This window comes from Chinchilla lanigera, unplaced genomic scaffold (assembly GCF_000276665.1).
Source record: "Chinchilla lanigera isolate Chin_1 unplaced genomic scaffold, ChiLan1.0 scaffold00032, whole genome shotgun sequence".
Classification (NCBI taxonomy): Eukaryota; Metazoa; Chordata; class Mammalia; order Rodentia; family Chinchillidae; genus Chinchilla; species Chinchilla lanigera.
In genome coordinates this window covers 14,698,038-14,711,408 of record NW_004955433.1, presented here as the reverse complement: position 1 = coordinate 14,711,408, position 13,371 = coordinate 14,698,038, and the positions used below count along the sequence as shown (strand labels likewise).

The 13,371-nt window shown below is 50.7% G+C and overlaps 1 protein-coding gene across 12 annotated transcripts in view; it reads right to left on the bottom strand.

Annotated features, from left to right (window-relative positions):
- The window catches only part of Nlrc5 (NLR family, CARD domain containing 5), an 82,467-nt gene that overhangs the window by 41,331 nt on the left and 27,765 nt on the right, over positions 1-13,371 (bottom strand). For 11 of the 12 annotated variants that reach the window (XR_001234727.1, XR_001234728.1, XM_013516135.1 and 8 more), the window contains 10 exons: positions 11,669-11,974; positions 10,783-10,875; positions 9,097-9,165; positions 6,441-8,091; positions 4,611-4,694; positions 4,381-4,464; positions 2,933-3,016; positions 2,730-2,819; positions 1,825-1,884; positions 269-334 (listed from right to left, as the gene is read on the bottom strand). Coding sequence is in view for 10 of the 12 variants with exons in the window: in XM_013516135.1 (XP_013371589.1) it covers positions 269-334; positions 1,825-1,884; positions 2,730-2,819; positions 2,933-3,016; positions 4,381-4,464; positions 4,611-4,694; positions 6,441-8,091; positions 9,097-9,165; positions 10,783-10,875; positions 11,669-11,963 (2,576 nt within the window). In the remaining 2 variants the exon portion in view is untranslated. The remainder of the gene's footprint in view (positions 1-268; positions 335-1,824; positions 1,885-2,729; positions 2,820-2,932; positions 3,017-4,380; positions 4,465-4,610; positions 4,695-6,440; positions 8,092-9,096; positions 9,166-10,782; positions 10,876-11,668; positions 11,975-13,371) is intronic. The other variant, XM_013516141.1, reaches the window with a different exon arrangement.

Here is a 13,371-nt window from a genome sequence, read left to right as displayed (position 1 = left end):
GTATTCCACAGGGCCTCTAGAAGTCTCATCATGAAGCAATGGGCACAGAACACTGGGGGCTGTGCCCAGGACAGAGTGAGGGCCCATTCGTCAGTAGCTGCGGCTGATATGACATACTCCTGAGTCAAGTCAGATTACTTATTCATGTCCTTCCCTGCTCCGTGCCTGCCCTTCCCTTTACCCTTCCTGACCCCACTATGCCTCTATTAGGAAGGGGGCTCTCCCCACATCACCCTTCTCCTTAAGGTAGGGGGCCCCACTGCAGTACCTGAGGACCAGGGTTCTGCTCTGGGTCTCTTTCCTCTGGCTGTGTTTTTCTGGTAGTTCTGGAGCTCTGGCAAGAACAAATCAAACACTGACCTGAGCTCAGGAGACAGGTTCTGATGGACCAGGCCTTTCTCCAGACCTCTCAGGGCTGAAGGCCCCTGCTGTACTCCCACAGTGAGGGAGTCACAGGGACAGTTGATTCAAGGTGCTCAAGGTGTGATTCAGCAAAGCGGTAGGGGCAGAAGGTTTGTGGTCAAAGGGAACTTCTCAAATTCTGGCTCTGCCACATGTAGCTGTGTGGCCTTGGGTGAGTCACTTTACCCACTGGAGCCTTCACTTCCTCTTTCTCAAGGCAGGTAACAATTGCTGCCACGTAGAGTTCCTGAAGGGCTGAATGCGACAAGGTATGTCTGAGCGCCAGCAGAGGCACAAGGGGGGAGCTTAGTAAAGAGAAGCTGCCAGTGTGACATGGGTTGTTATACTCAAAATGGTCTGTGACATAGCAGCTTCCGTGTGAGAAGAGTTAGGAGCAAGAACTGCATGTAGGTGGGTCCTGGAGGTAGGAGGGGGCACCTGGGGATGCAGGGAAGCCAGGATACAGTGAGCCACGTTCACAGATCCCAGGCTGCCCCTGGCTGGCAGAGCTCCCTGAGATGAAGGAAGAGCTCTTCACCTGTACCATTGCCATGGGAGTCCCCCCTGCCCAGGGTCACTGGGAACTTGAAGCATGTGGCAAATGCCTCCATGAACATTTTATTTTTTTTACTTAATTTCACTTAGTTTAGATTGATTTTATTTTTTCCTAGTACTGGGGATTGAACCCAAGGCCATTGCACTGACAGAGTGTCACCTGTCTGTGCAGCTCAGGCAGAGTGGAGTGTGGGGAATGCGTAAAGAATGTTCTTTCAAGGGGAAAGCAGCTTCCCTTTTTTCACTCATTCAGGAATAGCCAAGTGGAAGTCCATGCAGAGCTGGAACAGCCTGCGTCTGAGAGCTGTTCGCATGCTACCAGTGTGTGAAACACTTTCAATGTATTTGCTTATGTAATTCTCACAACAACCTTAAGACATAGGTACCATCATTGCCGGCTCATTTTTCCTGTAAGAGTTTTCCCAGAGTTTCTTCACACAGTGATGCCGGGCTAACAGTGTCTTCCTGTCCTGCCTAAGGGTCTAGCTCACTCTGAGACGTTGAGGATTTCTCTCTGCATCAGGGTTAGATGAGGTCAGATATCTTAGAGGAAATTAAAATCCTTCCCCACCTGGGCATGGTGGTGCATGTCTGTAATCTCAGCATTCAGGAGGCTGAGGCAGGAAGATCGCTCTGAGTTGGAGGCCAGCCTGGGCTACATTGAGAGTTCAAAGCCAGCTTGAACTACATAGCAAGACCCTCTCTCTCAAAAGAAAAAAAAGTCCATCCACAGCTCTGTGCAGTAATTCATTCCTCAGCATGGCAGAGCAAGAAGAATCCACATTCCAGCTCTTCCTGGGCTTTCCTAGCCACACTTCCCTCAACTCTCTAAGTTAGATCACCACCCACACCTCCCCGGCTTCTTACCTTTGTAGATCTGCAGCTGTCTCTGTGGACGGGGAAAGAAGGAAGATGAGTTCCGCCTCCCTAAGGGGTCAGACACCAAGCCATGAAAGCCACGGACATCTCCCTCACCTGCACATCCCTTCCTGCCCCCCAAACCCAAGAAATAGGATTTTATAATTGGCAGAGAAACATAAGAGAACTGGCAAAAGTTTTCCAACTCAGGCATGTACAATCCTAGGCTATTTGTTGAATTCTTCAAAAGTGTTTTAAAAGGTCAGGAAAGTAATTTCTTACAAGAAATAAACAATAGTAATGCTGTGAGTTTTAAATTAGGAGTTGTAAACTGGGTGGGGTAGTAAGTGCCTGCAATCCCAGCACTTTGGGAGGCTGAGACAGGAAAGTAGCAAGTTTGAGCCCAATCTGGGCAACCTAACGGAGACACTGTCTCAAAATAAAAAAATAAATAAAGGGCTGAGGATTTGTAATTGTTTTAGGATTAAGGAGCAGGACACCTAACCTACTCCGTGATTCAAACTTGTAAGGCGGCTTCAGCACCACGGAGAGCAACGCGCGGGGACGCGTTCATTTAGTTTATGCTTCCCGGATTGGATTTTGCCATCCATTTATCCTTCTATCCTTACATTCGTCCATTTACCCATCCATCCGCTCATCCATCCACCCACCCACCCATCCATCTATCCATCCACCCATGCATCCATCTGTCTATCTCCATCCGCTCATCCATCCATCCATCCATCCATTACCAGACAGTAGGTCTGAGTTAGGCTCTGGAGCTACCGTTTTGAGTAAAACAGACCTGAGCAAGCACATGTAGATCTTGCAGACCATAGGCCTCCTCCTTTTCCCATTCTGTCTTTCCTTTTTTCCACAACCTTGAAGGCCAAGATCCCCTTCCTTCTACTCACCTGACCTGCAGAGCCCTGACAGTAGGCCAGGTGACTGCCACCTTCACCAAGAAGAGTAGGGTAGATATGGAGAAGTTGCTGTGGCTCAGGCTGCATGATTACAGTGAAAGTGTCAGGAGTGGGTTGCTCATCTACGATTTGCAAGGGAGGGGTGACTCAGGCCAAGAGAGGGGCTGGGCTGACGGGAGTGAAAGACCACTTACTCAAGCTTCTGAAGCCGTGGCAGGCTGGGCAGTATCTGCACAATGCTCAGCACCTCCTGGTCCTTGAGCTGGTTGTCCTGCAAACTGTAGGTATATGGAGGCTCAATCCTTCAGCCCTGGGGATGGTCCCCTTCTATCCCCCCATTTAGTAGGTGACAGCCATGGCCACCCTCATGACAGATACACAAGACAAGGACCCAGGAAGAGTGAGTGATAATGTTTCCTGGGACCCAACCAGCACAGCTAGGAGGCAATGTTCTTTGCTTATTCCATTTCAATCCCCATGAGGAAGTTTCTGCCTGGTGGCCCAAGGGATCTAGATGTGCAGGTCTTATCAAGTAGAATGAGATTCAGTACCCTGCTTCCAGGGCTCATGGGGGGGATGTGGCCAAGGCCCAAATCCATCGGGGTCTCTCAGCCTGCAGGTGATGAGCAGTCTAGACTGGGATACTGGAGACGCATGCTACTTCCAGCCTCAGCTCTAGCCTTCCCTCACCTGGAGCCCCAGGGTGAGCGCTGTCCTCTCTAACCTCCCCTTTTCCACCTGCCAAGTGGGGTTCACCACTCATCCCTCCCCACATCCCTAGCTGGAGGGACAGAGGAGTTGAGATGTTGAGATTGACTGAAAACAATGGTGGATAATAAGAGAAAAGACTAAGGTCACTCTCAGTGATCAGGAAAGAAAGGTACGTGTCAGTAGGATCAATACTCCAAAACTTTGTCCTTACCAGACTGATCAGTGAACAAAAGCACTCAGCTGAGGTGATGAGAGGGACTGTGTTCCCATTTATGTCTTACTTAATAAGTGCTTCATCTTTGCACCAAGGTGTATCTTCTAAAAGTGGCATAGAAGCTAGTAGTGGTCTTGCCAGTGAGGGGCTGGAGGGTCCCAGTCCTCTACCTCAGGGCCCTTGGTCCTAGACACAGGAAAAGTGTGTATTTGTATGAGTGTGTGCTCGTTAGTATGTCTTTATATCTAAATATACACATAATTTAAGTGTACATACATGTGGCATATGTGTATATATTTATGAATGGGCAGGTGGGGCACATACTTGAGCAGGTGTGTGCTTCTGTGCAAGTGCATATACATGTGCAGAGATGTGAAGGTGTGTGTTTTACACATTTATGTGACCACCTCTTGCCTATACACTGCCATCCCTTTTCCTGGGGTCACAGAAATGGGGGGGGGCTTCAAAACTCATGGTCTTTCAAGATGGCCCAAAATATTAGATGACAGAAGCCCTGGTCTGAAGCGTTTGGGAGGTTTGTGCTTGGACTCATCAACACCCTACTTTTGGACTGATACTATATTCTCTGGGTTTTGTTGAAAATTACTGTTTAGATCTTGATGGAATAGGCAGAACCCAGTCCAGGCTTCCAGGCTGACCTGGGATCTGGGCAATGACTCCTTTTCCCAGGGAATGAGCCCGTCTGGAGACACTCACCTGACCTCCTCCAGCTGCGGGCAGAGGGGCAAAGCCTGCACCAGGTGGCTGATGCCTCGGGCAGTGATCTTACTTCCTGCTAACCTATAGGGTAAGCAAAGACGGTGGAGATAAATGGGAGTGGGGCAGGGGATAGGCCAGGAATCTGTCCTCTGTAGGATAGAGGGGAGGAGGGAGAGTGCCAGGTATCCTCAGCTGAAGATCATTCTTGGTTCCAAGACCTGGCTCACCTCAGCTTTTTCAGGCTCCCCATGGTTGGCAAGCTCCTGGAGAGGACTTCTGCAAAGTTGTCCCCACACTTCCTGCTCTTAAAGCTGCATAGAAAGAAGCAAAGTGGCGAAGGATCAGCTAAGAGGCTATGTTGGGCAGAGCTTAGAGGCCATCACCACCCCCTTCTCTACCAGATGAGGTTTAACCTAGTAGCAGTTATTGTTGCCATTGTAATTGTAGCCCTGACAACTACAGATCACAGCAGAAACCATTGCACCCAAAGAATCCATCTTTTACATTATCCATAGAAATAGAGGTTGGCTGACAACATGGTTTGCCAGCCAGAGACATCATTTTCAGCCTCCCTTGCAGCTCAGCGTGGCCATGTGATTCTGTTCTCACCAATGTGACTCGGAGCGACGTGTCCCAGTTTGAAGCCTGACATCTAACAGAGTGGGCACGCCTCCACTCTCACCCTGTCCCTTTCTCCAAGCCAGAGCACAGGTTGCTGTGACCATGCAGATAGGATACCCAAGGGATAATAGAGCAACAAGAGTAGGGGCCTGGGTCCCTACCTGACCACATAGACCTGTACCATGCCACCAATTTGGACTTAGTTTTGACTTTTCCATGAGAGAAATATAAATTTTCAGGAATTAATGTTTCTATTTGAGGAAGTTTCTTTGAGTGCAGCCTTGCCTTTTTTCTGGCTCATGCAAACCTTGAGCCATTGCTCTGCACCTTCTCCCATCTCATCCTCAAAGTTACTCACTTGAGGGACAAAGAACCGCACCAGCTAAGAGGTTATGTAATCTGCCCAAAGCCAAACAGTTTCCAGCGGCATAGCTGGGATCAGAAGAGATTCAAGCTCAGTAAAGAGAGACCACAAAAACCACAGAAGGCCCAGGGAGGGGGATCCAGTTGGCCTTTGGCAGTCCTGTTAAAGCACGGAGCTGCCCCACTGTGTCCTAGGGTAAGGGGCACTCAGGGCCGCTCTGTTCTGATACTTAATTATGAAGAGAATAAAAAATAATAAAATAACGACAACATAGACAAAAATAAAACAAAGCAAAAATGATAAAAATGATACAGGGTTTCAAAACAAAATGATAGGAATTAGCAGTGGTTGTTGTATTACATATTGTTATCTTCAACAAAGTTGCTCAGATTACCAGATGTAAGAATGCAAGACTGATCAAACCATTAAGGAGAATAAAACATAATACCACAGTGGCTATACATGTGCACCCATGTTTATAGCAGCACAATTTGTCATAGCTAAATCTTGGAAACAACCCAAATGCCCATCAACTGAGGATGGATAAAAAAGGTGTGGTGTTTTTACACAATGGAGTATTACTCAGCTATAAAAACAGGTAAACTCGAGGCTTTTATAGGTAAATGGATGCAACTGGAGACCATACTCATAAGTGAAGTAAATTGGACCCACATATGTAAACATCATATTGTCTCCCTAGTGTAAGAACCTGAAAGAGTAAAAAAAAAAAAAAACAAAAAAACAAAAAAACAAACAACCCAAAATGCACAATAGATATTATGAAAGGGAAAGAAATTGCTCAAAGGAAGGAACAACTGGGATGAGGGAAAGGAGAAAGAGAAAGAAAGAAGGAAAAAGGAAAATATATATGTATGACAGCTGGGATAATTGTACTGCTGATGTCTAATGGTTTATTGAAAGGAACAGTTAATGCTTAAATCTTCTTTGACCAACTTTGCATGTTCTGATATTTAAGATCCAAACCCAGTCTCTAGTCAGATTGGTGGCCTCTGCTCTCCTGAAAGCCCAGTTCCCTCCCAGGTCCTCTCTGTCCTCCTTGGCTTTTACTCACCTGAGGGTCTCCACTTGCCTACAGTCTACCAGAGCCTTAGGGCAGTGGGGCTCCAGCGGGCAGCCCTCAAACTCCAGGTGGATGGGGGTGGCCCTGTGCTCCAGAACACTGGCCAAGGCGGTCAGGTCTGTGTAGGTCAAGGGGAAATTGTGGAAGGGCAGTTGGTCAGGGAGGTTCTTGGCAGTGAGGCTGGCCAGCTCAGGCTCCAGCGTCTCAGCCACACAGTGACACAGCTCTACCACCTTTGGTCCCTTGAGTTTGCGGGTGGCCAACTTGCTCACCAGCTGTACAACAGCAGCTTGCCTGGTGCCCACCCAGGTCTCATCCTGTTGGGCCACCTGGCTGAGGAAAGGACGGCAGGTGTGGGATGCCAGCCCTGCCAGGAATGTGGGGAGGTGGTCTGCGAGGCCCAGTCTAGCTTTGGTCCGCAGCACCCAGTGGGAATTGAGGATGACATGGCGGGCAAGTGTGGCCTTGTCCACTGTAGGGCTGGTCATCAGGTGTAGGGCAGCAAAAAACTCCTGCAGGCTGAAGTGGGCAAAGGCATAGCCTGTTTCCTGGTGCCCAGGGCTTGTGCGGATACAGAAGGAGGTCAGCAGGTTGTGGGTAGCCCCAAAGGCCATCACGGGTGGGGGGATATCTCTATCATAGAAAATAACCTTCCCAGTCTCCAGGCCACTCAGGGCCACCTCTCCGAGGCCTACCAGGGACGTGGCAGGACGAGGCATGCAGCTAAGAAGCATCTGCATGTAGAGCTGGGTCATGGTGGACAGGGGAGGAGCTACAGACTGGCCCGGAAGGCTCGCAGAGAATTGATGGTGCAGGCAGAGGCAGGCAATTTGGCACAGTGCTGGCACCACACACATGCTCCGGAGATGTCTGTTTGCCAGCAATTCTGTGAGGGCCACCCCCTGAGATGGCTGGTCACTGAAGTAGTGGTTCACATACTCCTCCACCCGCAGCTGGTCAAAGCCCCACATGTGGACCATGGCCGCCTCCTTGGGCAGACAGGCGGGCAGCTTCCCAGGTCGAGAGGTGGTCATCACCCAGCAGCCCGGCAAGAGGGTGCCACGGCAGAGGCTGGAGAAGAGCGTGAGAGCAGGGCCGGAGCCACTGGGCCCCACAGCCTCCATGCTGGAACAGGGGTGGAGGGCCTCGTCCAGCCCATCAAATATCAGCAGGACGCGGTTGGCGTTCTCCTCCAGGTACTGGAAGACGGCATCAGGGCCCGACTCTGGTCTCAAGTACAGATCAAAAAGGAGCTGAGGCAACGTCAGCAAATGTGTGATCAAGTTAAGCTGGCGGAATTCAAAAAGAAACAGGGCCTGGAAGTGGTCCAGATGCCCATCAGCCCACTTGTGGCAGAGTCGCCGGGCCAGCGTGGTCTTTCCCATGCCTGCCTTCCCTAACAGCACTGTCACCCGCGAGCTCTTGGGGGTCTTGAAGTTGAAGAGGTCCTGGATGCTCAGATCACTGCCGTCTTCTGTCTTGGGGTTCCCCAGCACGGCCCCTTCCTGAGTGTCTAAGGGCACTGTGGCCCGGCTCCACTGCAGGATTGGGGGGACATAGACCTTCCCTGGCCCGGGGAATCCATCACCATAGTGCTGCAGGGCAGAGGTCCTCAGGAGCTGCAGGTACGTCTGGGCCAACTCTGCAGAGGTACAGGGAGATAACATGAAAGTGGGAGCCCTGGGCCTCCACTGTGTCTCCTGCTGTGTGCCGGGGGCTCCCAGAAGGGACTGGTTCTACAGCAGCACAGGCTCTGGCAGGTGTGGGATGGGGACATGGGAGTCACAGCTCTATTTGTTGGCAAGGTAAAGTATTAGTGAGGTAAAGCTTTCAGTATGGTGGCGATGAGGACGGGACTTCCTTGGCAGCATCTTATTGGAACAACATGTGTCCCTTCGGACAGTTCCAGTTCTGTGCTGCTAATAAGCTGAGGGCCTGGGCATTGGCTGATCTGGCCCTACAGTGTCACGTGGTATTCTCTTCAATTCTAGGTCAGGGTGCGGTCTTGGTGGCCCAGGGAAGGATGGGGGCTAGTATCGGAGACCAGGGTGCTGAGGTAGTGACTGGTTTGACATATACATGAATCCTCTGCCTATGCCCTGGTTGACGTGTGTGTGTGTGTGTGTGTGTGTGTGTGTGTGTGTGTGTCCAGATAGTGGGACAACTGGTCAAGGACAAGGACCATGTGGATAATGGTGGCAAATGAAAGAAGTTTCCTCTCCTCTTCTCTCCCAGCTCCCAACGGACCCCCCTTCCATGTGCCCCCAGGACTTCTGTTGCAGGGGATTCTCCCAGGCATCTTCATCACTCCCTGTCCCTGTACCCCCTGAGGTCATGTCAGTCAGCCCCAGAGGCTCCTACAGCTCTGAGGGAGGGTGTCTCTGGAACAGCCTGGATGACAAGGTTGTGACCTATGAAATGCTTCCAGTTCCTACAGCTGACCCATCTTTGGAGAACCCCTTGCAGCTTGTGGGGGGTCCCTCCTCTCCTCTGCCCACCCAGGACCTCCAATCCTTCTGTCCCGCAGAGTTGATGGACAAGTACCACTGGGCCCTGGACACTTGCCAGCAGGGGACAGAGTTTAGAATCTGGACCAGGCCCCACAGCCATCTAATCCCATGTTAGATCACTTCCACTCTGGACCCACCTAGCCGGTGTTTCCTGCAGTGCTTCCGGCGGGGTGAGGACTCACACCTCTGACAGGGACGCTTGAGGCCTGGAAAGAGTGAAAGCAGGGGGAAGGGTCACTGGGGGCCCCGGGCAGCACCTCTGGGGTGCTCCATTCCACAAACAGGTGCTGGCAGACAAGTGCATCTGCACTCAGGGGCAGTAAGAAGGCAGGTGGCAGACAAAGGCTGCATGTACAGCAGTGCCTGCTTTGGAGAGGGTTTCAGGGTGGATGCTCTGGGCCTGGGCATCTCCCAACCCAGATGCAGACAGCAAGCCTGCAGCCCACAACCCCAGAAACATTCAGTGTTATGCAGCTGTCTCTCCACTGAGGAAGGACCAAGCTCTTTGGAGGGTGACACCTCTAACAGGCTTGGCCAGGCCTGCAACCCACCTCCTGTGTCAGGTGTGTGTCACCCCCACTTCTCAGTGTCCTGCATAGTGTCATGAGTCCTGTCTGGTCACCCATTTTCAGGGTCCCTTTAATTTCTTTCCAGAAGAGTGTGGAAAAGGCAGAAGGAAAATAAGAAGGATAGAAGGATGCATGCAACATGAAAGGCAGGACTTGAGAAAATTTTAAGAAGGGCAGTGCCTATAATCCCTGCACTCTGGGTGGCTAAAGCAGGATGATCACAAGTTCGAGGCTACTCTGTGTACTTAATGACTTAGTGAGGCACTGTTTCAAAATAAACAATAGTAATAATAATAAAGGGACGGGATGTAGCTCAGTGCAAAGATCCTGGGCCCCACTGCACCCACCCAAAGAAAGAAGGGAAATGGTGTTCCCTACAGCCACCTCCAGTGTCCAATCAGAACAGCCTCTGATGCAGAGCCAGGGCCCTCCATGCAAGATGCGGGGAGGGGCTGGAACCTGCTTGGGAGTATTCCAATATTTTAACAAGTCCCGTATTTACCAGGGACTCATCACTGAGTTTCAACCAGCCCCAGTCACAGCCACATGACAACTACCAGCTCAGCGATAAGGGCCAGAGGGAACCAGGGGCCTGGACACAGTCTGAAACTTTGTGGAGCTGAGGTTACCTGGGGCATGACTGCTGAACCCAGCTCTACTGCTATAGAAAGCAAGCTTCTGAGACTAGGAGGTGGCCAGCAGTTGCTGATTAGTTGTCAACTGATCACTGAGCCCTCAGAGCTCCATCAGAAAACCAGTGGGCGGCTCCCAGGCATGGAGAGCAGAGGTCCTGATGGGAGCAGTGTTAGGACTTCCTAGTAGAGCAGCCTGACTGGGGCCCTGGGAGACAAGGCTAGGGGTGGGAACTGAGCCAGGGGATTCAGAGGTGGCCCCAGGCTGACACTGCTGACTCTCCTGGGGGCTCTAGTTAGATCCCTAGGAACAGGCAGGGTGCTGGCCCGATCACATATCAGGCGCAGGTGGGTCCATGTGCAGAGGAGGAAACGGCTGTCACCAACCACTACCAGCCTCTTCCAGGTTGTGACGGGGAGCCGGGTATGGTGGTGCGTGCCTGTAATTCCAGCACTCTGGGAGGCTGAGGCTGGAGGATGGCAAGTTTGAGCCCAACCTGGGAAACTTAGTGAGACCTGTCTCAAAATAAAAAATAAGGGCTAGGGATGTAGCTTAGTGCAAAGGCCTTGAGTTCAATGAACAGTACTGGGGGTGAGGGTGTGGGAACTTCGCAGTGCTCACCACTTTCTCCCACTCCCCAACCCCAGGCCTCACCATGGGGTTGCTGAGGTCCAGGCTGGCTCTCCTCTCCAGTTTCCAGCAGCTTGGGAAACTCTGCAAGAGAGGGCAGAGCAGGACATGCGTGGCGATGTCGTGCGACTCTTTGGCGGCTCTGGCCTGGTGTCTACTCAGGCCACATTCCCAGGGAGGGTGCCCTCGAGGGAGAAGCACTTACCTGTTAGCTAGCTTTTGGGGGAGAACTGATTGTGTGCATATATCGATAGGTGTGCATGTGTATATTTATGCATGTCTGCACATTGCATGCATGTGAATACACATGTATACAAACATGTTGCATTGTGCATATCTGCAGGTGCCTGTACACACATCCCTGCATTTCTCACACTTGGCCGTGGTAGAGCCCTTGACTAAGATCCTACCTGCTATCAAGGATGCCCCTAAATATCTTGTGTTTCCCACAGTGCTGGGGCAAACAGAAGGTGCTCAAGCAATGCCCTCTGAACTGCACAGAATTAAACCTGCTGCCTCTCAGAAGAGGTCAGAGGCCCTCTCTGTCTTTGCTTCTGAGTGTGTTGCAGGAAGAAACCTCTTATGCATCATAGATGCTTGGCCTTTCTGGCTGGAAGAAGCCACCTGAGTTTTTCCCTCTTTGCCTCTGGGCCCCCAGAGCAATGGGATAGGGTCAAAGTGGCAGGAGGGTCTCCAGGCCCCACTTGGTTTTGTGGCATTGGGGAATTTGTTCTGAGAAGTGCTCAAAAGAATGCAATTTTGTTCCTGGCTTTGTTGTGCCCTCTTGGTGTGACTTGTGGGCCCCTAGGCCTCCCACTACTCCTGGTGTCACAGAGGCTGTGCTGGTTGCTTGTGCCCTCCCCCCACCTGTCCTTACCGTCATCCTGGCCCCAGGTGCTCAGCAGTCGCACCTCCAGGTCCAGAGGCACCTCCAGATCCATGCACACCCAGTGGATGAAGGACTGCCAGGTGGCTGGCCCCTGGGCCTTCAGCTCCCCCAGCTGCAAGATGACCCTCTGCACAGGGTCTGACACCTTGTCGCTGGAGGCCAGATCCACGTCAGGGATGAAGAACTTCACCTTGGCTCTCAGCCATTCCTGCTTTGTGATGAGCAGCCTCACAAGCAAGTCACACAGATTCTCGCTGCCCAGATGGGGGCTGTCGGGGTCCATGAGGGGTTACCCTGCAAGGATACGGCAGGCAGGTGAGGTGGGGCAGATGCTGGCTCACCTGCAGGACAGGTGAGCTCACAGGCAGCTGAGCTGAGGGAAGAGTGAGTTGAGGGATAGTCAAGAACCAGCCCCAAGACTGAGCAGCAGAAGACAGGCAGTAAATGTCCTCTGCATGGGGTCCTGACACCTCTGCCATCTCTACCTGGCCCCTGCTCTCTGGAGGGCTCTAGCTCATCCCCTGTGCATGGTTTCCTGAGGATGGATTCCTGTTTCTGTGGATTATTTGTGCCACTCATAATCTGAGTTTACTTCATGGCATAGGCACCCACTGACCTGCCCTAATTTGTTCTCTTCTTCTGCAGTACTAGAACTCCTGATATCCCTTGGTTGTCTAGAAAACACCTGATTTTCTAGCCTCTCTCATAGTTCTACATATCTATGCAATTAAGTTTTGGCCAAAGGGATATGAATGGAAGTGTCATCTACATTTTATTTATTGTTTATTATTTTATTTTATTTTGCTTCTTCCTCTTGGTTGAAATATTAATATGGTGGCTACACTTTGGGCAGCCGTGTTTGATAAGAGGGAGAAGCCAGTGCTGAGGTGTAGGGTAAAGCCTCCCTCCTTCCCCAGACTCTTGGCTTTGAACCGCTATTACGTGACAGAGAAATACACTTCTATTTTCTCACTGTTGTTTAAGGCTTTCTGGTACTCACAGTGAACCTAATCTCAACTCATCTCAAAATCATCTCTTTCTAAACTAATCCTCCCCTTCTAAACTGGAACTTCCAAACAACCTGCTGGTTGGAGTATGGACAGAGGGCAAGGGGTATGTGCACAGCAAAAGCTTGAACAAGGTGCACTTCTTTTGGTGCAGCAATTGCATTCCTAGGACCCTAACCTCAGGAAAAAGTCATGGATGTACGCACAATTTTTAACTGCAAGATTATTTCTAATGGTTAAAAACTGGAAGCAATCTGAACATCCAACAATTATGGATTGGTTAAATAGATCATAGTGTTCATAAACTGGAATATGCTGAAACATTTCCATATAGACTTTCTGGTACTATTTCCTTAATATTAGCAGCAAACTCATTGAAGTGCATGCTAGGCATGGTTGTAAGGGTTTTCTATATCTTATCTAATCCTTGCAATTCCAGAGATTCCACTTCTAACTCTGAAGGAATTGGAGGCTTACCCAGGAGCCAGCCTTTCCAACTCCCAGTATCTGTTCTAGGGCTTAGACCCAAGCTCTGCCCTGGGCACCCAGCAGAGGCCTACAAGAACATCTCAGCCCTTCTAGTAACCTCTTCTCAACTGCACTGTGTGAATCTGCATGTATGTGTACATACATTTCTGCATTTTGCATACTCAGCCCATGGGAGAGCTCTTGACTGAGTTCCTG